Source organism: Phalacrocorax carbo, chromosome 3, assembly GCF_963921805.1.
Source record: "Phalacrocorax carbo chromosome 3, bPhaCar2.1, whole genome shotgun sequence".
Lineage (NCBI taxonomy): Eukaryota > Metazoa > Chordata > Aves > Suliformes > Phalacrocoracidae > Phalacrocorax > Phalacrocorax carbo.
This window is the reverse complement of record NC_087515.1, coordinates 88595419-88620359: the sequence shown is the minus strand read 5'-3', so window position 1 is coordinate 88620359 and position 24941 is coordinate 88595419. Positions and strand designations below refer to the sequence as shown.

At 41.0% G+C, this 24941-nt stretch overlaps 1 protein-coding gene across 3 annotated transcripts; it reads left to right on the top strand.

Moving 5' to 3' along the window:
- The first annotated feature begins 8854 nt into the window (after positions 1-8854).
- Positions 8855-24303, top strand: PM20D2 (peptidase M20 domain containing 2). 3 transcript variants are annotated; one of them, XR_010372266.1, is made up of 8 exons: positions 8855-9414; positions 9503-9651; positions 13264-13406; positions 16394-16548; positions 18592-18727; positions 20196-20331; positions 22909-23016; positions 23839-23858. XR_010372266.1 is itself a non-coding variant. In XM_064447645.1 (7 exons), exons 1-7 carry the CDS (start codon positions 8944-8946, stop codon positions 24036-24038), a joined length of 1257 nt encoding a protein of 418 aa, XP_064303715.1. In that variant the 5' UTR covers positions 8857-8943; the 3' UTR covers positions 24039-24303. The 3 variants fall into 3 exon arrangements, 2 of the variants coding, with proteins under 2 accessions (XP_064303715.1, XP_064303714.1); XM_064447645.1 differs by lacking the exon at positions 20196-20331 and having other exon boundaries at positions 8857-9414; positions 16499-16548; positions 23839-24303; XM_064447644.1 differs by lacking the exon at positions 20196-20331 and having other exon boundaries at positions 8858-9414; positions 23839-24303.
- The last annotated feature ends 638 nt before the right edge of the window (positions 24304-24941 follow it).

Sequence of the window (24941 nt, the reverse complement as noted above, 5' to 3'; positions counted from 1 at the left end):
AACTGCACTCTCGTGAGTTATTCATATATACAAGGTCAGCAAAGTTCGTAGTAATGTAAATTAGAAATATTATTCTTTTTAATAGCCCTGCAGACAAATATATTTTTTCCTTTTTCACCTACCTGCTTATTTTTTCCAGAAAACTGATATAAACTCAAACAAATCTGCAAATTCACTATACCCATAAACCTCTGCTTGTCAGCAATAAAACCAGGAATATACGTGGTGAATGCAAACATACTCCTTAAGTGTTTATTTAAGTTTGTGATACCACATAAATTAAATAAAGACTAAAAAAATAATTGTGTGTTTTAATGGCTATTTCCAGCATGTTATTGCTTTGTGTATTCCCACTGTGAACAGAGAAAGTATGGTTTTGCAAATATTTATTTTGAAATTAATACCTTAAGCAAATAATTGTTATTAATGAACACCCATAAGGCTTCTTGTGTTCGTATTTGCATGATTGGTATAAATCTGTTCAGTAATAGGAGCAAAAATAATTACTTTTCTCAATGTAATTTCCCAAGGTATTATGGAAAATGTCAACACTTAATACAAGTGTATTTATGATTATGCAATGTATCAGACTTCAGATTTAAAAAAATTAATAACAAAAAAGCTTTGGGGGTAAAAAGATTTGCAATTAGACACAGTAAGCTGCTGGTTTGCTTTCTCAATAGCTCCTCAGTACCACTAAATCCACAACAAAGTACTTAATAGTAATTTGTGACGCCTAACAGAAGTAATCCATTTAAGATCCTGTGGACTGTAAATATATCATAATTTTGATGTCTGTCTGAAAAATTATGTACTCATATGAAACAAACTAGAGGCTTTCACATAATTTTTATGAGATAAAAATCTCCATCTGTATTTAAATTGGAAAACAGAAAATTGAATTATGAGTTAAGTGATCATCTTTCTGTTTAACCCACAAATAGATACTGTCTATGAACAAGCAGCTGTAATGCTTCAAATGCTTTAAAAATAAAGACCTGTAAGAGCTGCAAAACACTTTTTTCCTGCAAGGGTCTAAAAGAGCGTGGGCCTGACTCCAGTTCTGTTTGAATCAATAGCAGAATTAATTAAACTTCATTTCTAACAGCATAGGATGTCACTGTAAACAACTGGTGGCATATAGATGTTAGTAAAGGGGCATTTTAACATCAGGAAAGATCAGATTTTCATTGCTTTGAAAAGTTTAGCACGGGCTAGATTTCATCTCTCACTTAAATTTGCATTGTGATAAATATGAAAATTATTATCAACCATTTTTTAAAATTGACAGAGAGGAGCAATTAAATGTGTGGAGGTTGGTGTAACAGTCTTTTACTTTATTTTTAGTTGCATAAAAAATTAACAGGGAAAACAATTGGTCTCATTAATATAGAGGTGGATTGATTGTCTCTTTTACAGGTAGCAGTAGGGGGCAAGTTGACGTTGTGCAATTTTTTACCATTATACGCCTGCCTGTTTTCTGTGAGCTTGTTTACTGTGCTGTCCACAACCCACAGTGGTCTGTGAGTCAGCCAGCAAATGAATGTACAGCAGGAAAGCCAGCAGTAACGATTGACGTGCATGCTCTTGTCCTTCCTGAGGGCTGAGGCAGCTCGTTGCTCAGACTGTAGGATTTGGCAGCAGCAGAGTCTTAAGATTTGCAACTTATGATCACTTTTTCCTTCCCCTCTGTTTGTGTTAATAGACTGGTTGGTAAGTCGTGCTATGAAATGAACCACTGAATTTACCTGACTTTAAATAAGTAAAATCTGCCCTTCAGAGGGGAGAAAGGAACTAGACATCTAAGACACAAGCAAATAACAAAGCCCCTAATATACTAAATAAAGGCTCGTAGCATCAGTAATGGAGCTGGTTTAGCATCAAGTGTCTTGATGGGACATCTGTGTGATCAGGCCATTTTCATAACAAATCTTGTCAAGCTGGGATAGCATTACAACGCTAATGAAGCTGCTATTACAGAAATTATACAAACCTAACATTTGACCTATCGGTTAATGTGAGATACATGACCATATTATAGGTTAAAATAGATATGTAAATTTAATGGTGTAAGAAGTAAAAGATCATAGTTGAGATGAGATTTTTTTGATTGGAGGAGTGGGAGGGGTTCAAGGCATTTTTCTCCAAGGTAAAATCTGTCATATTTGACACTTTCCTTGCTGTTACAAAACTAAAAATCTTTGAATGTAGAAGCGAGAGCAAGCAGTCAGTAAGTGTTGTGTGTTAAGCGTACTGGATATCAGTAACACCAGAGATTTAACTGGCTGTTTACATTCTGCTGTGCAAACTTCAGGGAGCCCTATAATAGCTGATAAGTTTTATGTAACTTTCCAGAGAGCCAAACCAAAGAAAGAAATGTGAGTTTATCTAGCCCTGACTTTTAAACAGCTACCTGCCCTAATTGGCAATACTTAATTCAGGCAAGTTAACTTGAAGTTAACTAATGTTTCTTGTTAAAAAACACAACCCAGATGGAAAAACAGCAAAAATACAGAATGCAACTGAGCCCTCACTGCATTCTTGCACCTTTCAGAGTGCAAATGAAAATCCGCAGCAGGAACAAGAGCACTGTTTTGTTAAACCAGTCTAAAGCCAGCAAAGCTTATACCAGCCTCTGCGGCTAATGGTGCATGAAAGTGATTGTTTTGAAAATAACTGTATTGGTTTAAAATTTTACTGCCTCTCTCCCAGAGGATACCACCCACTCAGCAGAGTCAGCAGACTGAAAACACAGATAATTTTAAGCTGCTTCAGAATAAAGTCCAGTGTTTAAAGCATAAAATGCCAAGGGGGATGGAGGCAGCTTGAGTTAAGCTCTTGGACTTTGCACTGAAACAGCTCAGAGACACTTGTGTCTCATCCTGGCACCAGAGCTGGGGCTGGCATCTGCGGCAGGTCCGAAAAGCTGGGGGCAGCGGTGTCTCAAGTAGCCACAGCTGCCTTCTCAGTGAATGTATATCTGAGCTCTAAGCATGGCTTTTACCTTCCCCTTTTGAGTGCAGGTTCACAGCATTTGGACAAATGGTGAGGTCTTAACACTAAGGCAAACACCCAATACACAGGTGACAGGGAGAGGAAGATGAAAAAGGTCCTGAGGAATAAACATGCTGTGTGAGGGATTTCAGATTTAATTCCAAGTTTTGTACATGATGTAACCAAATCTGAGGGGAACGTTAAGCTCTTGTTTTCTGACTCAGTCTGCTCTGGACAATGAAATTTTGACACCCCTAAGATTAACTGTGAAGTGGTGGAAACAATGTGTCATTAGGGAGAAGGCTTTGCTGTTCTGAATCCACCTATCCTGCATTTTTTTGCCCTTGAAAAGCAATGTATAAGATGTAGTGGCCTCCTTGATCCATTAATGGTTAAGGAAGACAATATGCTTCAGTGACTTTGGCCATTTCTCTGTTTGAGATCTTTAAAATTCTTTTGCTCTATGGCGATATTGCTATTGTGATCCAACCAAAGAAGCTCGTATCACACTTTCTTTTTAAATATACAATCCACTTTCGTAGCATTGAAAATCTTGCTACATACTTCCTAATATAGAGCTATTTGTAAAACAGACTGGAATGTTATTTTAGGCAAGTCAGTGTGTAGCTCCTACACACAGTATCAGCCTACTTTTGTTTTTAATACTCACTGTGCTATTGTTTTTAAAGCTTTGGATTTTGGCTTGAAATCCAGGCCACCCTGAATTTAACTGCACAACTTTCACTGAGTTCAGTCTGATCTGGATTTCAACCTAAATGCCTAATGTTGCTAATGTGGGATGTGGTAAACTTGATCATCAAGTTTTTTATGGCCACAACAGATGTTCCTTCTTTTAGACCAATGGAAAGTTACCGAACCTCATCCACCCTCTAAAACAAAAATACAAGCATTTGTTTACAGCTTGATTCCAGGAACACGAATCAAATTAGCAGCTGCAAAGTTTGTTCTTGTTTACTTACAAATAAATACATGGACAATTCTTGCTTTTCCCAAAGAACTGTGATGATGTCTGGATTGTATTTCCTCTGTTAGTAACAGTATTTTTAACTGTCTAATACTGCATTATATGTTTATCACAACTGAAACATCAGCATAGTATTTTTGACCTTGTTTTATAAAAAATGCATTAATTTTTTTCTTATGTCTAGTAGACCACAACAACATGCTTTGGATATGTGTTTACATTTTGTAGATTTATAATTTATAACCTAAAGCACGACTTATGGAAAATGTAACAAGTAAATATAAATATTTTCTTCCTGCTGGATCATTCAATGAATTTTCAAATGTACATAGAACATTGAAAGACTGGTGCCTTCTCCTAAAATAGGAGACAAAATGTGATAGTGTAACAACTGTGAATTGAAGCTTACTAATCTAAGGAGCAAAAGAATTATTGCTTGTTTTGATAGGTACCATCACATCTCTGCTGTAAATATCCAATAGTTCTGCCACACAAACAACTATGACATGCTGAGGAGGAGGCAGAATAGGAACAAGGCAAGGGCTTTGTATAAAAGGAATAGAGACTTCATTTAGCATGCATCCATTGCTTATGAATAAAAATACTTTACACCTTTTCCTTTGGCTTTCCTAAATTGATCTGATTTCAGGAGTCATATTGCAACAGAAAAAAAGTTGTTGTGGCCTTGCTTTGCCAAGAAGGACCTGGGGGTCCTGGTGGACACCAAGCTGAGCATGAGGCAGCGATGTGTCCTCATGGCAAAGAAAGCCAACAGCTATGTGGGCTGCGCTAGGAAGAGCATTGCCAGCAGGTCGAGGGAGGTGACCCTTCCTCTCTACTCAGCACTGGTGAGGCCACAGCTGGAGTGCTGGGCCCAGGTCTGAGCTCCCCGGTACAGGGCAAATATGGAGCTACTGGAATGAGTCCAGCGCAGGGCCACAAAAACGACTAAGGAACTGGAGCACCTGTTATATGAGGAGAGGCTGAGAGAGCTGAGGCTGTTCAGCCTGGAGAAGAGAAGGCTCAGGAGGTTTTTTACAATGTGCTCAAATACCTGAAGAGACAAACTTTTCTCAGTGGTGTGCAGTGACAGGACAAGAGGCAATAGGCACAAATTAAAACCCATGAAATTCAATATGAACACAGGAAAACACTTTTTTACTGTGACTGTGGTCAAACACTGGCACAGGTTGCCCAGAGGAGTTCCCATCCTTGGACATATTCAGAGCCCAACCGGTCACCCTGCTCTAGTCAACCCTGCAGTGACGGACTAGATGATGTCTAGAGGTGCCTTGCAACCTCAGCCTTCTGTGACTCTGTGATTTTGTCATCTGTAACTCTTCTGTAGATGTGATTTGGAGATCATGCTGGGAAAGTTTGTGGCATACAGGAAGGCCATTGAGACTCCCCATGCTGCTAAGACAAAGTCCAAGCTTATTATCTAGGAATGCTGAAATGAGGAAATCCACAAAAGGCCATGCATCTTCTTTGTAAAAGAAGGAAAAGCAGTAAGTAAAGATTACATAGTGTTTTTTCCTCATCTACATGAGATAAACTGAGGCACGTTCCTTCTCTTGCCTGCTCTATCCTATAATGAACATCTCACACTCTTGCAAGAGGAAAGGGAGATCCCTCATCTCAAAGGGTCATTGTAAAATGTTGGCATTCCCAACATGGACACCTACTGAACGTGTTGTATTTTATAGAGCCAGCATTTGTTAAAGTCTAACATACTTATACACTCTAAAATATTGTAGATCAGAAAGATCGATTATATACAGAGGGAAAATTGGGACCTAGCACAAATAGACACTGAATACTAATAATAGCAACCTAGGGTTTACGTGGAGTACGCAAATTATCTGGGATTGTGAAGTGGAAGATACCAAAATAACATACCCATTATCAGGTTAACTGATGTTAGCACTAATTATGATACATATTATCAGTTTTCAAACATGCAAGTTGGAACTGTCAAGCCGGCATAAACCCTCTGATGCTTAGTTTTTTTAAATTATTGGATATCTTACTGATGCATGCTTCACAAGTCCTCATGGCAGACAGAGAGGATTTTAAGCATATCCTAAAGGTTATTTTCAAATGGTTAAAACTGTGGTCACATGAGTAAATCAACCCTGTGATTACCTGAGGTGTCCCTGTGGCAGGGGGGAGGGGAAAGCAAGCTGTGAGCAGATAACATAATCCCTAAAAGTAATTTAGCCGCTCCCCACAAGTAGTAAATTTTCCCTGAATGAGCCAGAGCTAAGTTTGTCTCACATTCAAATGCCTGCACTCCTGTGCACTCCCTGCTCCTTCTTCAGCCCTTCAAACAAACAGCCTGTTTGTTTGGAGGCAGCTGCCACAGCGCAATTTGGTCCGTGGCCAAACCTTGCCATTCCTGTGCCCGTTAGCTTGGGCTCAGCTGTGGCTCTGAGACTCGACGTGCTCAGCTGTAATGCCAAAGTGGCCCGAACCAGTCAGTCCGCTGGCCACTTTGGCTTTGCCCTTTGTGTCACAGTCACCCTGACCACTTCCAGCAGTGGTCTGGCAGAAAACTAACTCGTTTTCAATTCAAAACTTTCAATTGAAAGCCCCTCATTTTCAATTCTTAAATCACAGGCTGCATCTTACAGGGAGTTCTCTGCATCAGATGCAGATGGAATAGAGACTGCACAAAAAGTACAGGAGAGGTAGGAGCAAGGAGGAAACATAGAAAAGCAGACTTTGAAGTTGTAAAGAAAATCGGGTTTAGGGAGAGTGGGACAGGAAGCAAGTTGAGAGGTGACCTGGGCTGCCTGGGCAACAAACTGGGTTTGTCTTCAACAGAGACTGAAAGAGCTGGGAGGGAGAGAGTACAGCTGGGAATACAGCTAGGGGGAGGGAGCCAGACAGGAGAATCAGGATCCATTAGGTGAGGAGAATGGGACTGCAGACACTGACTTGGAGGTTGGAAGGGGAAAGTAGCACCTTTTGGGTGATGCTGAGGAGTGAAGACTAGAACTGGCTGGATGTGGTAAGTGGGGCTGTAACAAGCACCCAAAGACGGGGCAAAGTCAAACTGGAGAGGCATTAGCGGAAGGAGGCGATGACTGGGGAAGGAGGGGAGAACGAATTTGTGCTCTGTGGAGAATACTCCTCCTCTGCCTGAACTCTGCTTGGAGTGACTGAGAGTCATGTAGGGTTTGGCTGTCACTAGGAAAAGGACCTCCTCATCTGTGGAGAAGGGAAACCTTCAGTTCAGTACACCAAAGGATCTCTCCAGGTGACAGAAAAGTTGTGTAGAAAGGGCACAGTTGACAATCCATGATCAAAATGAACAAAAAGTGAACTTCTGGTCATTCAATGAATACAGGAAAAATACCAGAATTTGTCATTTTGTTTCTCTTGACTTCAGCTTTTGTCAGGTACAGGTTGGTCAGATAGGCAAGAGGTCCCTGCTATATGGCCACAGTCCAGGCATGTTAACTGCTGACGAGCACTTCGCACCCATTCCAGCTACAGATAAGCCATCATTAGTGATATGTGCACACGGGATTTGAAACAAATGAAGTGTTGCACAACAGCTTCAGGGAAAAAAAAAACCCAAACCCACGCATCTGATCATCAGGATTTCTTTACAAAAGCCAGAAAAGCCACATAAGATTACTGCTTGGAATTCTGTTGTCAGCACTATGTGCCCACATGCCATGCGGCACACAGGCGGCAGGTCTGAGGCTTCCTTAAGACTGTTGAACTTTCTGCACTTTGACTGTGTAGAGGCTTACCCATGTGCTTCGCGTGCAGCGCTGCGGATGGCATTGGCTTTACCGTGCATAGATGAAGCACCCGTGCTGCCCTTGCTGTGGGTTCAGGTGCATGACTGGCCATGGCAGATCTGCCCCGGGTGCAGAAGAGGACAGGCAACGGGTGGTGTAGCTGCGGTGGGGAGCGTCTGGAGCTACCACTGCTCAGCCAGCTACACTGTGCAGTGGCTCTCGTGGGTCTGGGGTTCAGAAATACCAAAGAAACATAAAGGAGAAAAAAAACGCCAAGTAGACAGGGCTTCTAGATGAAAGATAATGGAGGCGGTGGAGAAATTCAGGTGTTCATTTCCAAGCCCAAAGGAATTATGGCAGATCATATTATCATAGAATCATTAAGGTTGGAAAAGACCTCTAGGATCAAGTCCATCCATCAACTCAACACCACCATGTCTCCTAAACCATGCCCTGAACTGACATGTCTACATGTTTTTTGAACACATCCAGGGATGGTGACTCCACCACCTCTCTGGGCAGCCTGTTCCAGTGCCTGACCACTCTTCCAGTGAAGGAATTTTTCCTAATACCCAATCTAAGCCTCCCCTGGTGCAGCTTGAGGCCGTTTCCTCTCGTCCTATTGCTTGTTACTTGGGAGAAGAGACCAACACCCACCTCACTACAACCTCCTTTCAGGTAGTTGTAGAGAGCGGTAAGGTCTCCCCTCAGCCTCCTCCTTTCCAGACTAAACCACCTCAGTTCCCTCAGCTGCTCCTCAGAAGACCTGCTCTCCAAGACCTTGCACTTGAACGTCCTCTCTAGGAAACGACAGGCAGAAAGCAGCTGAAGACTGGAGTTAGTGTGTTTTGATGGTAAATACGTGTGTGGGCAAAGCGCGTGTTACCTCAGCAGCAAAACACAGCGGTAAAAGTACGACGCGGCCCCGCGCGGGGTGAGAGGGCTCCCACGCCCGCGGAACTCCGGCGGCGGCACCGGCGAGGCCCCCCGGAGGCGGCGGGGCGAGTAGCTCTGCCCGGCCGCCGGCGGTGGGCCCTGCCGCGGGGGCGGGGGAGCGCGGACTACGCTTCCCGGCGCGCCCCGCGGCGCCGAGGGGGCGATAAAAGGGGGCGGCGGCGGCGGGCTCGCACGGCCAGGGGCGGGTGAGGAGGGGGAAGAGGAGGGCTGTTGCGGCGGCAGGTGGCCCTGTGCCCGCCCCGCCGCTGCCCGATGAGGCCGCACGAGCCGCCGCCGGGCGGCCCCGCCGCGGGCACCTCCGCGCTGCCGGCGCTGGAGACGCTGAAGCAGCGGGCGTGCGAGAGCGTGGAGCTGAACGCGGCGCGGCTGGGCGCCCTGAGCCGCGACATCTGGAGCCGGCCCGAGCTGGCCTACGAGGAGCACCAGGCGCACGACACCATGACCCGCTTCTTCTCCAGCGGGGAGCTGCCTGGCGCCGCCTGGGACGTGCAGCCGCGGTACAAGCTGGGCACGGCCTTCCGCGCCGAGTGGGGCACGGCCGCCCACCCCCGGGGCCCGGGGCCGGGGCCGCTCCGCCTCGCCTTCCTATGCGAGTACGATGCCTTGCCCGGCATCGGTCACGCCTGCGGGCACAACCTGATCGCCGAGGTGGGAGCCGCCGCCGCCCTGGGGCTGAAGGCCGCCCTGGAAAGCCTGCCGCAGCCGGCGCCCGTCGCCGTCCAGGTGAGAGCCAGCCCTCCCCAGGCCGCCGCCCCGGCCCCTCCGGGTGGGCGGCCCGGCCCCTGACCCTCGCTCGGCCTCTGTGCTGCAGATCACGGTGCTGGGGACGCCTGCGGAAGAGCAAGGAGGGGGCAAGATAGACCTGATAAACGCTGGGGCGTTCGACGGCCTGGATGTGGTGTTCATGGCGCACCCCTCGCAGGAGGACGCAGCTTACCTGCCCGACGTGGCCGAGCACGAGTGAGTGAGCGGGCTCGGGTGGGAAGGGTTGGCCCGCTGTTGGCCTCTTGCCCGGGTAGCGCAGCCGCTTTGGAGGAGGCGGGACGCAGGGCCGGGGACCTTGCAGGCGCCCTTCAGGCGAGGTATTTGGAGCCGGCCGAGGAGCCGGGTCGCTGTTCTGGACACTGAGCCGTCCTCCCAAATCGCAGTGTCCAGCCTAGCGTTAAAGATCCCTGACTGCTCTGACATCATCTTGCGCGTGGCCTCAAAACGTGTTCGTTCTTATGATGTTCCTAGGCGTTTCTTTTTTACGTGTATGTGGTTATCGTATCTATTAAAAAAAACATTTTATTTAAATTGTGGAACGTGCAACTGGAGGGAGTCTCATGGATCCTAGCTCCTTGCTTTCCTGGGCACCAGGTCATGTAGTCCTCTGTATGCGTTTCATTTTAATCCGTTTTGAAAGTGATTCATGTTTTCTCTCCCACTCTTGAAACAGCCAGCTGAGCCTGACACTGTTTGGATCCTTGTTAACTTCCAGCCTAAATTTAATCAGGGCCGTTCTATATCTATTAACTCTCAATCAGTTTTTTCTTATTCAAAGTAGTTCTTTGCTTTCCTTCATGTTTACCCCTAGTATATATCTATAGACAGCAGTTGTACTTTCATTCATCTTTTTTTTTTTTTGCTAGCTAGCCATATAACTCTTCATAAATTACATCTTGTCTTCTTTTGGTTAACCCTACTGTTCAGCGTCAGCGCTTGTTTATTTGTACTTGGAGTGGCTTGACTTTGAAGTAATCCTTGCTGAATGTGTGTAAATAGAACTGTACATGGTACGTCAGGTGGAATTTCCTTAGACCTTACTCAGCTGATGCTGGGACCATAGTGTCTCTATTTTGGAGACAGCCAGCATGTTTCGGGCTTCCTCTTCAGTCACTTTCAAGCAATCAACTCTTAGACAAATGCTCAAGTCTGTAAGTATGTGATCTTTTAAAATATTTGAGTTTCATTTTTTTCTTTCTCTGCCAGTTTGTGAGGCCATGCTGTTCTTCCTTTGATATTATAAACCTCTTCAGTTTTCATAGTGTCCTGGCAGTAGTCTATCAGCAGGCTTTGTTATTATATTTTATGCCATGTTATTAATGATTCTTGATCCTAAGGTCTTATCTTGTCGAGACTGCACTTGTAACCTCCCTTCAGTGCAACAGTTTTTTTTTTATGTGTTATGTTTGGCTGTTTCTGACTAAATTCTGTAATATTTAAATAACTCTATATCAAGACAGAAATGGTTGGAAAAACAGAGAGCTGTTTTCGTCTTGGTTGTGCTACCTTCCAGCTCTTACATGCTTGATTTTATTGGTCGTTTTGCGTTTACCGGTGCTGTTCCTGGTGGATAACTTGCTGCTGTTACAGTATAAGTTTTGTGATAAAACAGACAAGGTTAGCAACACCTTACCTAGTTAGCTCTCTGCTGTATTCCATCACTGTGTTTCTGAAGGAGATTACAGTAACCAGTTAAGACTCTTTAAGACTTATCTCAGCTTGGCTTTTGGTTGCTGTACCTTAAGACTATATTTATAATCTTCAAGATCCAGTTCTAGAGAATAGTTTTGTCTTTCTCTTCATTGCAACTCTTGCAGTAGCCTTTTGAGTTTGATACTTCAAGATTTGGAAATACCTCTTCAGAGGTGATGGTCTGCTGTAGGATGCAAGTCCTAGATAGCCTTTAAACCTCAAATATGGAGGAGGCATGGAATTGAAGTACTGAGTAAAACAGCTTACTACCTCCAAAAGCTTGAAATACACAGCTTAAGGCGTGATTTATTTAATTACGAGGTTCCAAAGGTACAAAGATTGTCTTGATGACTTGTATTTGATCTTTTGGTTGTTTCTGAAGAATTGAAGGACTGGTGATTACTAAATTGCTAGTATTATTACATCTGTAAACTCCAAAGCTGCTTTGTGCCTGAAGTAAAATTAACATACTAGGATAACTGTGGTGAATATATGCCAGAACTTGCTGATTCTTGTTCTTATTCTTTACCTAATCAGCCTATTTATTGTTTGTCAAACAAGGTGCACATTCTGCTGCTAATATTCTTAAACTGGCTTAGGGTTTCATTATTCACCAAAATCTGATGTATTTTTGAGTGGCATTTACATAGCAATAGAAGTACAAGAAAAGGAATGCTGAAATAACATTTTTCTTTAAGAAGCACATGTTTCTTGTGGGGGAGAAAAACATCGCAATGTGACTTACTGCTTTACTTTGCCTTCTCTCAATTTTTTTGAGAATATCCAGGGATCTGTCCTGCTGCCTTTGAGCTGATTTGAGGGGTTGCAATCTAATACTTGGGTTGGTTAAGTTTTCTTATTTTGATTTTCATAATGACACTAAATTTTAAGTAAAACTCATACTTTACAGAATGGGGTGTATGGCTGTCTTGGAGGGTGAAGGAAGGTGGAAAAGGACATACTTAGTTTGCATTGCAGGTAGTAGCAGGAGATGTTTTCTGCTGCAACAGTACACTCCATTGTGTTCCTCTTTGGTATTCAATATTAAGTTCTGGTATTAACTTCCAGCTGTGGCATGGTTCAGAGCATCAGGCATCAGTTAAATTGGCATCTGTGCAAGACAGAAGGACAAGCAAGTTAGGCTGGTCCTAGCTGGGTAAGAGACAGGTTGTGCATCTCGAGGGGCACTCCTTGAGCTTGAGGATGGAGTTTTTTATGTAAAGGACTGGGCATTGAGTACAAACAGAGTTAGTTAAAATTTCTAGTATTGATAAACTATTTCTTCTGTATTTGATAAGTAGTAATACCTTATGTAGTTGTCAGTATTTAATATTTGCCTCCTGTGTAAAGAATTTTCATCTATTTTGAAATACTAAATTATTTTGTAAGGCCCTCATAAGATAAAGCCAGGCACAAATTCTTACTGGATGTGTTTAGGTGCAGTGTTTTATGACTTCTGTGAAGTTGGAGGGTAACATTTGCACTAGATTTCTTCCTTGTTGCAAGCCTTTCTACCACCATTTTTGAGGTGTGCAGGGAGAGAACATCCTTGCTGTAGCATGGTAATATATATTTTATACTAGGCTATGCCTTTACTGTACTTTTAAAACTTTTGTTATTTAGACATGGCTTGTATGTGATCTTACTAATGTGCTTTTGCTGTCTTATATACTGTACACATTTTATTGAAGTTTGACAAGAATAGGACAATGAACTTCTAATTTTGAATCAGATAAAAGGGTTCGTTATCCTCTGAGAAGAATGTTAGTAACTAAGTCTCAGAACAGTCAGGAAGTATAAAAAAGTTTAGGAGACATTTAATTAGTATGTGAAGCCTGTACTTCTCAGGAAGAGGCAATATAGTGGTATGTTAATAGTAGCTGTTTTGCCTGATTGGCCCTTGATACTGTCCCACTTCATTGGTTTTCTAGATATCTTGCAGCATCTTCCTGCACTCAAAGATAGTTAAACTTTGCAACAGTGTAGTGCCAGGTAAATTGTTTGGTTCTGCGGCACAAAACTTAAATAACAAATATTTGTGTGAACAAAAGGAACTTTTTGTTGTAGAGTTTTTAGTGAATGAAAAAGAAATAAGCAATGCCTTTTATTTCCTAGTGTGACTGTGAAATACTATGGAAAAGCCTCTCATGCTGCTGCTTATCCTTGGGAAGGAGTTAATGCATTAGATGCTGCTGTTCTTGCATACAACAATCTGTCTGTTTTAAGACAGCAAATGAAACCGACCTGGAGAGTTCATGGTGAGATTTTCATTAAATCTAATGTCCAGCAAGTAAAATTTTAGGCTGTTGAAATACTAATGTACAAAGCCCCACAACTTAAAATATTGCATTAGATTACTACAATCACTTCAAATATTATGAAATAGCACCGTCTCCTTTAAATAGCTTGTAATCTTTAAAATGATGTTGGTGTCCCAGAACTAACTTCTGCAAATAGGCATATGGGTCAGAATCAAGAGAAGGTATTGGTACCTAGGTAGAGGCTAGACAAATTTTAAGCCTTTGCACTTGAAATTGCAGTTCAGAAAGAAAAGTGTTAAGTTTATTTTGGTACATGGCCTTGAATTCCTTGAAGTTAATGTACATGTTTTTGCAAAGGTCTAAGGTTAAATCCTTCTGGAAAATGAAGTATTACTTACTGCATCATTTTTTGTAGTAGACATTCCATTAATTAGATGGCATTTATGTTGACCTTTATGGAAAGGCGTAGTGGTCTAGAGTGACTGAAATTTATTTGCTGAAGTACAAAAAACAAGTGCTGGCAGAAGCCTATAGTTCTGGTTGGTAGCTCAATCAACTAGTTGTGCACTGGATTCTAATATTAAATATCTAATAGACCATGAAGCAGAAAGGTCATTTTGCAATAAGACATGTTAACCCTTAAGCTTGACTCATACTCCAACATCATGCCTTTCTTCTTGTTTCAGAAGTTGAGACGGAAGCTGCCCTTTAGCTATAAACCCAGGTTTCCTTTATTACATCCAACACAACTTTTTCCAAGTTGAAATTAAGACACTTTGCCATTTCTACAGGAATACTGAATGTACAACTTGTTATGCACTTAAAACACTTCCAGAAGTTCTGAGCTAATGATCACTGTATGTCTTGGCTGTTTGTGCTGTTTAATATATGTGTGTATTTCTCTCCAGGATATCTGGATGGAGTCTGGAAGCCCTAACCTTTTTGACTGTAGGTGAAGATGTTTGCAGTTCTACTGTGCAGCATACCCAAATGAATTTCAGAGAGTGGGCATAGTCTTAGCTTTCTATCCTATTGCTCAGTAGGAAATAAAGCACTTAATTATGAGTTTTGGTGTCTGAAACTCATGTGGTGCAGGTTTAAGATTGGAGGTGCCTAAGTCGTCTTTTGTAAATAAGCCTACAACCCTAAATACATCTTTCTTCATAGCTTCTAAAGCCTACATTAATAATGTAGGCAAAAAACTGTGCCTAAACAAACGTCCTAGAGGTAATGCTTTGTGAACCACAGCAAAACTTAAATTACTGTGTTGGTACAACTGCTGTCATAAACCTTGTTTTCAAACTAGAGATATCTAAAATACCTTTGGGGAAAGTATAAGCAGCCAGAATGAGATTTAATTTTACGAATGCTTTGCTTACAACAGTGTGTTGGAGGCCTTGTGTTGCAGGCTTACAGTAACAGCCATGGCTGACTTAAGTGATCCTAAAAATCTTACTTTTAACCCACTAACAAGAAATAGTTTCCATTACTTGAAGTCTAGAATTTCTAAGCAATGTTTTATAAACTTGAACAATGTTGCTTTCAGTTTGTCTAATATTACCTAAGTTTCTTCCCTGCTTAGGGGTGGAGTAAATGTTGCCCCCTTGAAAAATAAGAATGTAGATGTTTTCTGTTCAAGAAATTGTATTAAACAGGCTATAAAGTTCTGTCTAGAAGCAAGGCAGACTAGGTGCTATTAGTGGTGTGCAGGCAGCCTACTTTTAAGCTAGATCTGCTGTCCAGTCCATATTACATTTGCTTTGAAATTTAAGTGTAGATATACTCTTAGACTCTATCCAGTTTCATTTACAAATGTGACAGAAGACAAAAGCTCATTAAGTTAATTGTTTTGAGCAAACATGATGTGTCATGCAAACTTGCATGATTACTTTCTTGCTGATTTACTGGTTCCTTTTCCGTGATGTCTGTCCCTCATCTGAGCTGTTCCTTGTGTTATGGACGAGCACTGGTGGTGGTTTAATTCAGTGCTCTGTTTATTTTGACTGTATTTGAGATGGGCCAGGTTTTATTTGAGGGGGGGAGTTCATAGTCTTAATAGGCTTTCTGCACAAAAAATAAAGGTGGTTTGCCTATTTGAATCCTGATAGTGCTGTCTTTGCAGGCTTCAGTGGCACGCATCAGTAACTTCATGCACTATTTCCATTTAAGGTACATAGTTTCTCAGATTCTACAGGAAAAAAAAAAATTCTTATTCCACATACATAAATTGAGGATAGGAGGCCAGGGAAACAAGCAGCCTGTTGAAAGCAATGAGCTGTTAATAGATTTCTAATGTAGGCTTGAGGTCTACAATGTGTTTTTGTTGAAATATCTAAATATTATGGTGTCTGATGCCTTGAAGACTATATAGTTGTCACACATTTCCTTGAAAGAGAGAGTACTTTCAACTCAGACTTCACCCTTGACTGAAACTGTCCATATATACCCCAATATTTCTAAAGGGTTAGTGTGAGGAATCTATGAACTTTGTTCCCTGCAACACACACATTACTTCAGTATTGCTGAGAAATGTAACTTACTCAGTTTCTCTACAAGCTGGCAGAATAAGTTGGAAACATTCTAGTTGAGGAAACCATTAAAAGTTGGAATCCAGGGTAGCCTTTATAGTAGTTTTTTCTTTTTCCGTGACAGCCAGATTGCTTTGTGACTCTGATGCACTGAATTTCAGGGGATTAATTACAAATGCTAGTTTGGCTTGTCTTCAGGTTTATAACAGATAACCAAAGAATGCCATGAAATCATGCTGGAATGTAAGTGGAATGTACATGTTCCACTCAAACTGATCTAATGAAGAGGCTTTGTCCACACACTATTTCTTACATTTTGTGTATATTTCATGCTCAGTTGATGTTCTGTTAGTTTTTTGTTTACACATTTAGTTCTTGAGCAAGGAGCTTCATGACAGGGCTGAAGATCAAGCATTTGTATTTAACACTAGTAACTTGACTTCTCCCTTTCTGCAGGTGTAATAAAAAATGGTGGTGTGAAACCTAACATCATTCCTTCTTACACTGAGCTAGAGTTTTACTTGCGTGCCCCTTCAATGAAAGATCTTTCTGTCCTGACAGAGAAGGTTGAGAACTGCTTCAAATCTGCAGCACTGGCCACAGGATGCAAAGTAAGCATGTATTCATGTTCATGTATTTCTGTTACGCTGCAGATAAGGTAGGCCAGAATAGGAAATTGAAGCTTACAGCATATTTCTGCATAGCGTTCAGGGGAAAGAAATCAAAGTGTCAATGATACATTTGCTGTTCTGTTGCTTTGTGTCCTGAAAGAAAGCACTGTTTTATAATGCCACAGAATCACAGAATAATCTAGGTTGACCAGATGACCTCTGGAGGTATCTCCCTAACCCTGTCTTCAGACCAGGGCCAGTTAGAGCAGGTTGCTTAGTACCACCTGGACTTGTGTATCTCCAAGGATGAAATTCTACAACCTCTATCAACAATGCTGTACCCATCTCATGGTGAACAAGGTTTTCCTGATGTTTATATTGTGACGATTGAGCACTGGAACAGGTTGCCTGGAGAGATTGTGGTGTTTCCATCCTTGGAGATAATCAAAACCTGCATTGATATGGTCCTGGGCAACCAGCTCTAGGTGACCCTGCTTGAGCGGGAGTTGGAGATAACGACCTCCAGAGGTGCTTTCCAACTTCAACCAACTTCTGTGATCCTGTTGTCCCTAATAGGAGTTTCTTTTGTTGCCTCTTGTCATATCACTGGGCATCTCTGAGAAGTCTGGTTCTGTCTTTGTTCCACCCTCCCCATCTGGTAGCCGTAGACAGCTTAACCTTCTTTTCTGAAGACTTTCTTGTATGTCATGTTCTCCCTGATCAACTTGGTGGCCTTCCCCTGGACTTGCTCCAGTCTTGAGTTCAGGAGCACAAAACTGACCACCACCAGCTGTGGTCTCACAGGAGTTGTCTGCATCGATAATAAAGATATTAAAACAGTAACGGCACCAGCATTGATTGCACATGGGTGCTACGTATAACAGGCAGCAGTTTGGATTTTTGTGCCACTGATTATAATACTTTGAGCCTGAATGTCTTCTGTGTCTGCTGAGCCAGACCTGTCATGAAAAGTTAAGCTTGGTCATGCATCATCTGCTCTTCTGTGAATCTATGCTGGATAGTCATGATTGCCTTGTGATTCATGTACCTGGACATGGGTTATAGGAGGATTTATTTGCTCTATAATCTCCCTGGGAGCTTGAGGATAGGACAGTCTGACCAGTCTGTAATTTCTAAGATCCTCCTCCTGGCCCTTTGAGGTGTATGTGACTTTTAGCTCTTTTTCAATGAGCTGGAGCATCCCTCTATTTCCTTTGCCCCATTAAACAGGAGGCTCATGTAGCAGTTGAATGTGAAAGCAAGTGATTTTTCAGTTAGCATTCTTTTTTTGGCTTTTAGTAGGTGGAAGCATCTCTCCTGTTGCTGGTGCCAGCAATATCATTAGCTTGCAATGTATTGTGAAGATAGGCAGTTACAGGCTGATGGCTAATAAAGCTGTGAAAAGAATGTCTGTGCTCATCAGAACAAATATGGCTAGTGTATATGAGTGTGAGCTAGTGAGTTTTAAGGTCTATTTGAGGCATTAGATACTGTTTTCCTACTGTGCCCTGTCCAGTCTAATTAGAAAAGGGTTTCAGAAAGTCTAATTTATGCAGAATGATGGTTAAGATCTCTTTTGAAACTTGTCATTGGTATGTTTTCTTACTTTTTTAAAAAAAACTTCTTGTCTGTGTGAAGCCATTTCATGAATGGAGCTGTAGTTATTGGAAGTGTTCTAAACAAATATAGTAAAACAGAATTTGGTGAAAGGCTGAATTGACTTCTATGGTTTAATAGTACCTGCAGTGGAAATCATAAGAAGCTGTTACAGGAAACACTTGCTTACTTTTTTGGAGATGCTTTCTGTGAAATCCATGCTTCTGGAATTTGGCAGTTTAGTGCAAGCTTGACAGAACACCAGCTGTGTTTTGATCAAGGCTAATATTTGGCAGAATATTATATTTTTGAAAGAAACTTAGCACTTACGTTTGTTTTGACACAGACTTGAAGTATGGACATGTATTTTTTCTGGACTGTAAATTGTTTATATTAAACTGTCTTAGGTTGGCGAAAAATTTCTAATTGTTTGGGTTTTTTGTCTAGGTGGAAATAAAAGGTGGTGAAAATGATTACTACAATGTGCTTCCAAATAAGAGCCTGCAGAAAGTTTACAAGGAGAATGGAAAGAAGCTTGGAATAGAATTTGTATCAGAAGACTGCATCTTGAATGGTTTGTCAGGTAATTTGGTCTGGTTTTTTTTTGTTATGACTTAAGCTTAGATTGATCAACTCTTAAGTGTATAAAATAATGGGATAGTGGTAGGTTAGACATCGCTTGGTCAGAAGAAAAAAGCCAAATTAGAAAATGGAAGCTCTGTAGAAGGATCATACCTCTGGCCTGTGTTTCTGTATTTGTTGTAGAAGCGGAAAAATTTTCCCAACAGGTATGGAAAGCAGTAGTAATTTTCTGAGAATATTTCTGATAGCATTTCAAGTAAGAAACAGTTCAGTTGGAGGGAGGTGTGAAGGATGGAAAGATAAGAATTGTCTTACTGAGAACATGAGGGTGTAGAATGAATTGCGGCTCATTCTGTTGCCTTGAAACACAGAATCCTGGTTTATGCTACGAATGAAGATGAGAGATAGTTTTTTAGGAATCTTGTTTAATAATATTTTCCAAGCTTACATATACACAAATGTACTGGCATCTAACTACTGTTTTAGAGGAAGCTTTCAAAGAGATTTTTAAGTGGAAGCTTGAGCATCTCAGTAACTCTAATTTAAACCTCTTTCCATTAACAGATAATTCTGTGTCTCTCATTTTAGTTTGAGTTCAACAGATTAGTTTTCCAGAGGGTGCCATTCAAGTAGGTGTTCACTTCTGGGTCTTGACTTTGTATCAAACTGTTTCACTTCCTTGGTCTCTCAGAGTATAGTAATAAGAGTGTGAATTCCTGAGTGCTCAGGTGGGCTTCTCGTTACCCTTAACAGTGTTTTTCCCAGACTCTTCCTACAGGATCTCTGTTCAAGTCTTATTTGGTATTCTGGTGGCTTTTCTTATTTCTTCTCTTCTAAATTAAGGCAACACTAATGTATTTTCTCCAATTGGTTCATTGTCTTGGGTTTAAAAACAAATTATAACTAAGGACAGATGTTTTTTTTTAGTCTGGTACAAGTAAGACTTACTACTTTGCTCACTTAGCCTAAGTAAGGTGCTGAGGAACCTTATTTAGAACGTTTGCTGTAGTGAAACTTTCTGGAGCTCTGCAGTGCTTCCTTCAAACCATTGTGTTAAGGGTGAAGATCGTGCTCCTTCAGAGAACTTGGAATGAGCTTAGCGCAGACACCCAATTGTAAAAGTGCTTTCATGTATAAGTTATGTGTTATGCTAAATATTAAACACTAACTTGCCTAAATTGGAAGTCCATATGCCTGTTCTGTCCTTAAATTGCTTTCTGAATGTGAAAAAGTGCTTAAGCAATTATGTTATTGCACGTTGCAGTAAGCCTTACTGAACTTTCTTTCCACAGCTACTTCTCTGAATTTTTGCTTTGGGATTCGGGAGTGATAACACAGCACAGTCTCAGACACAGGAGTGGATTTTGTACGCTGCCCTTTTTGGGAGAGGGGTTGAGTGTTTTGTCTCATCTTTTTCAAGACCTCTATTTCTGTTTAGTTTTCATATGGTTTTCAATGTTTTCTTTTAGGATATCAGTTTCTTCTGTTGAAAGGGAAGGAAGATAGCTCAGTTGCTTCTCCATGTCTGTGCAGCAGAAAAGTCGTTAACAGATGAGCATACTCGCTGCCACCTCTACATGGGTATTAGTATCGGTCTGCTTACAGGTATCGCTCTAGGCAGCTAAGCATTATGAAGAATTCCTTTAGTCCAGCGATTCACACTACCTTGTGTGCCTTGTGCATGCTCCACTCATTTGGCAAAAAAACCCAGGATGATGCAAAATAATGTGAATCTGAGTTTGCTTTGACCAGGTGCCCTGACCTGTTTCTCCTTCTGCTGGCAGGGTAGCTCTCCTACAGGATATTGATAACCTCCCAAAATAGATGGCTTAGTTTAGCGTGCCTTAGTTGAGGCACCCACACTTGTGATGACTTACTCTCATATTTTTAGCATTCCTGGGGTTCAGAGGCTTCCTGTGTGCAAGACTGATATAGACAATCATAAGAAAGAGCCAGTAAGTTTTGAAAATACCACTCTTGAAGCTTGGGGCTATATATAAATACTTCCTGGAATCTTTTGCATTCCCCTCCATTCATGTTTGTGGTAATACTGGTTTCCATTATATGCTCAGTGACTTCAGAGGCTTCAGTATCAGCTTCAGGATATTTTTGGAGGGGCTGGAGCTCCCAGTACCTTTCTGTTGAAGTTAGTGCACAAGTCTACATTGCATTGATAAGGGTGCAATTATTTATGCTTCTAAAAGAAAATGTGATCTGTACATCTGTCAAGCACACAGTTCCAGATATTTATATGGAAACTATTGTAATACTTGATGTTTTAAACATGCTGCTGGGTATGATAGAAGGGAAGATATTGTGTGCTTCTAGAAGGAAGCCTGATCTGTGTGTCTCTAGCAAGCATACAGTTTCAGATGTTTGCACGGAGACTATTGGAATGTCTGATGTTTAAACATGTCACTAGGTATGAGAGGGAGGAAGTTTTGACTGTCATGTTTTCATGAAAAGCTCTGGACTTTGGCTTGGAAAGCTCTCCATCTTACTAGAAAATACCAAGTTTAAATCCCTTACAGTCAGTAAACAACATCTAAACTGGTAGTAGGTAGGATATGGATATAATTTAAAGTGGAGTTATGTGACTGAGAGCTGGGATGCACTGAAACTGCTAATGCTTCATTTGCTGGGTGAGAGCAGGGAAGGCCAGCACAGTCTTTCCAACAGCACATCTGTATTAGGACTTAGTAAGGCAAGTCTAGAATTCTTGGTTTAGTCTGGAATAGGCAGAACTTTAGACTTCGGATTTGCCTTTCCAGACTGACCAAAGAATGGATCAATAGTGTAGGCTACTGAAAATTCAAATGACTTCTTGCTGTGCCAAGAGTTGGATTTTCTTCAGATGCATAATGAATTTATGGGGAAAGATAATTCTTCTTTGGACAAGGCTTGCTGCTTCAGTTTGTAGGCAGAGCAAACAGCAAGCTAGTCTTATGTGACCAATGAGGACAATATAGGCTCTGTGGACTCACTTTTAATAACTATATGCTTCCAAGTAAAATCTGTTTTCTTTGATATTTCGTTATCAAGTCTTAAGGCATTAGCAATGTCTTGCCTTCATAAAGTGTCATGATATGCAGGCTACCTGTTGTGTTACAAATAATTTTAAATCTTTGGAACAGGCATTTTATATGCCATTGCTAAAGAAAAAATTCTTACAGCTCTGGTTGACCTGAGAAAAGTTATTTGAGGTCTTAGTTGGTCATCCCTATTTTTCTCTGCTATGAAACAACGCTTCCTCTGGTATCTGAATTTCACAATAACTGGCACGTTGATTTCTCCAGCTTCTAAATGTCATTTTAACAAATACTGAGTAGATTGCTTGTTTGGGTTAAAAAGGCACTCAAAGTAGTTGTAGACTCTTGCATGATTTACTGTGGAGGATCTGTTACTTCTGGATGGTATCATTAAACAGATAAGGCAGTACTTTGAGACGGTGCATTAGCTAGTGACAGTACCTGAAAGTGCTAGTCAGGCATGAAAGTATCATCATTAAAATCTGCAGCATTGCCATCAAGAATTCTTTTGTCTACAAAGCACCAGTGTTTTGTCTGGAGTTTAGTTCTGATCGTATTTCAGATTTCAAGAGTGCTTGTGTTGTTAAGGTTTCCATAGCTGAGAATAATCAAAAAGCAGAAGATAAAAATAGTTGTCATCAGTCTGTTTTTGTTTAGACAGACTGTTCCTATTTCAGTGTCCCCCTAACCAGTGCTGAATATTTGTGTACTGGTGGAAAGCAGTAACTGTTGGGCTGAGTTCTAAGCGCTGTAGCAGGGAAAAAGCTGGGCTGCCTGAAACTCCAAAGTTTCCAGCTTTCATTGTTTCTGAATTAGCAGCTTACTATCAGGAGATGCTTGATTAAAAGATCAATGGATTAAAGTAAATGGAATAGGAATGTGCTGATACATCTTCCTTGAAGTCCAGTAACTGATTATTGATCAGAAGCACACTGGAGAGCAGCATCTGAAGACAGCTAATTAGGGAAAGTATCTCGGAGATGAGAGGTTTTTGTATGGGTAATGACTCATTAGAAATGCTTTTATTTTAGCATTTGGGGCAAAGGATACTCTGTTCTAGATATGGGCTGGAGGTAATACCTGTCATATGTTTTCTTGCACTATTCAAAACTCTTCAACACTTGTTCATTAAGAATTTCTGTGCTGCTTCTAGGTTCCACGGACTTTGGAAATGTTACATTTGTAGTCCCTGGGCTTCATCCATACTTTTATATTGGCTCTGATGCATTGAATCATACTGAGCAGTATACAGAAGCTGCGGGTGAGTGGAAGTGAAAAGTGTTAGAGACTTATATTTGGAACGCTTATGCATGGTAGGGATTGGCTGCTGACTCTTTGCTACAGCAAACCCAGAAGTTAAAAATATTTAAAGATACAGAGGATTAAAACTTTCACGTGCTTCTGTGGTATTCAAAGCTACTAGTAAATGTATAAAAGTGTAAGTACTAGATCTGAAAGTGGCTTTGTGTGAACACCTGTATAGAAATGGAGTTCCTTTCTTCAAGCATGATGGCATCTGAGCTGAAAATTGACCCTGCAACAATTTACTTAGTTAATTGTAGAGTTGCAGAGAAAAAGCTGACAAAATATAGAATTTCTGGTTTTGTGTTTAAAGTTAAATGTGGATGGGAAGGATGTCCACTCCTCATACTAAAAGCCTGACTTAGTATACATCTAGTCAGAAGAAATTAGAAGGATTATCCCTAGCAGCATATTCAGAAGAGTTTCTAAGCATGAGCCAAAAGATAAAAGTAATTTTACTCCTAAAACACAATATTCTGGAAGTGTAATAGAGATAGTGGTATAAAACTCTGCATTTTCTTAAAAGGAAAATGTGAAAACTCATTTTCCTGTTTTCAGACCTACTTGTTTGCATCACTAGCAGAAAGTACTTTCATGTGAAGATTTGTCTTGAGGCATCAGAAAATAGACATACTTCATGCATGCAAGCAGATTTTGAAGAAACTGTTATTGCTATTGAAACTTCAAGATTTTTTTTTTTAGAGAATATGCCTTGTGTAGTAAGCTAGTCGTTTGTATCTAACACCAGTAATCTAACCTGAAATTCTCTCTTTTTCCACAGGGTCACAGAACGCTCAGTTCTATGCTTTGCGCACAGCAAAAGCTTTGGCAATGACAGCACTAGATGTCATTTTCAAGCCAAGTCTGCTAGAAGAAGTCAGGGAAGACTTTAGATGGGTGAAGCTAAAAGAAGGACAAATAAATGCAGTAGAAACCAAGAAAGAATCTGGTATTGGCACAGCAGCATGTGCATCACACTAAACTTTTTTTAAACCTCTCTCAGTAGGATTGACTTAATAGAGATGCTGTATTTAAATCCAAGAAGGGGCTGGATAATCAACATTTCTTCAGCTATGTGTTTCTTTTTTTTTTTGCACTTTAGGAGAAGCAAATAGTGTCATTGCTTTCAAAAATGTGCAATTTCCTCTAGCTGTAATACTTGCTGTATTCAATATGCTGATGAATTTCAAAGATCTCTAATGTCTTGTCTTTAAGTTGCAGTGTTGAATAAATGATAGTGTTTAGATCCCTTGTCAGTGATTCTCTGTGTATTGCTAAAGTAATATTCCTTATAGGGGAAATGTGGCATTTAAATGGAAATTTTTGTTCTAAAACTCAGTGGTTGTAGGCTGAATCTGATCTATGAAGCATTTCTCTCTGGCCAGCCACTTTTTCTTGGGACAAGATAGGGCTGTAAAACCTAAGCTGGTTTCACTGGAGAGAAGGGTTTATATTTGGAGGCATGACTCGTGTTGACAACAGTAGTTTCTAGCAATGGAAGAGAACCAGTTGTATGGAAATGTTGATCTGTAAAGGTGGATTGTCCATCCTTCTAATAAATTTTGGAGGTGGTGTGGAAAAGCCATTGACCAAAAAATCAGAAAGCAACTAAACGTTTGCTCAAATTAACACATTAAACTACTGCAGGAAAATGCATATGCACCTTTAAGTTCTACTCTAAGGCAATACAAGTGCCCACACAAGGGGTTGCGCTAGCTTAACTGATCTGAAGGATATGTATAGATCTAGCTGAACCAGCGGAAATCTTTGTCACAAAGACTCAAGTGTGGTACCATGAAGCAGTAAATGAAGGTAACCTTAAATTGGTTGTGTGCAAACCCCTGTAGCATGCCCTGAGAAGATTGCACTGAGAATCGCTTGTGC

Coding starts and splice junctions, on each gene's coding strand:
- PM20D2 (XM_064447644.1), top strand. CDS start 8,944: ATGAGGCCGCACGAGCCGCCGCCGGGCGGCCCCGCCGCGGGCACCTCC. Junction 9,652..13,263: donor CCCGACGTGGCCGAGCACGA/GTGAGTGAGCGG, acceptor TTTATTTCCTAG/TGTGACTGTGAAATACTATG. Junction 13,407..16,393: donor ACCGACCTGGAGAGTTCATG/GTGAGATTTTCA, acceptor CCCTTTCTGCAG/GTGTAATAAAAAATGGTGGT.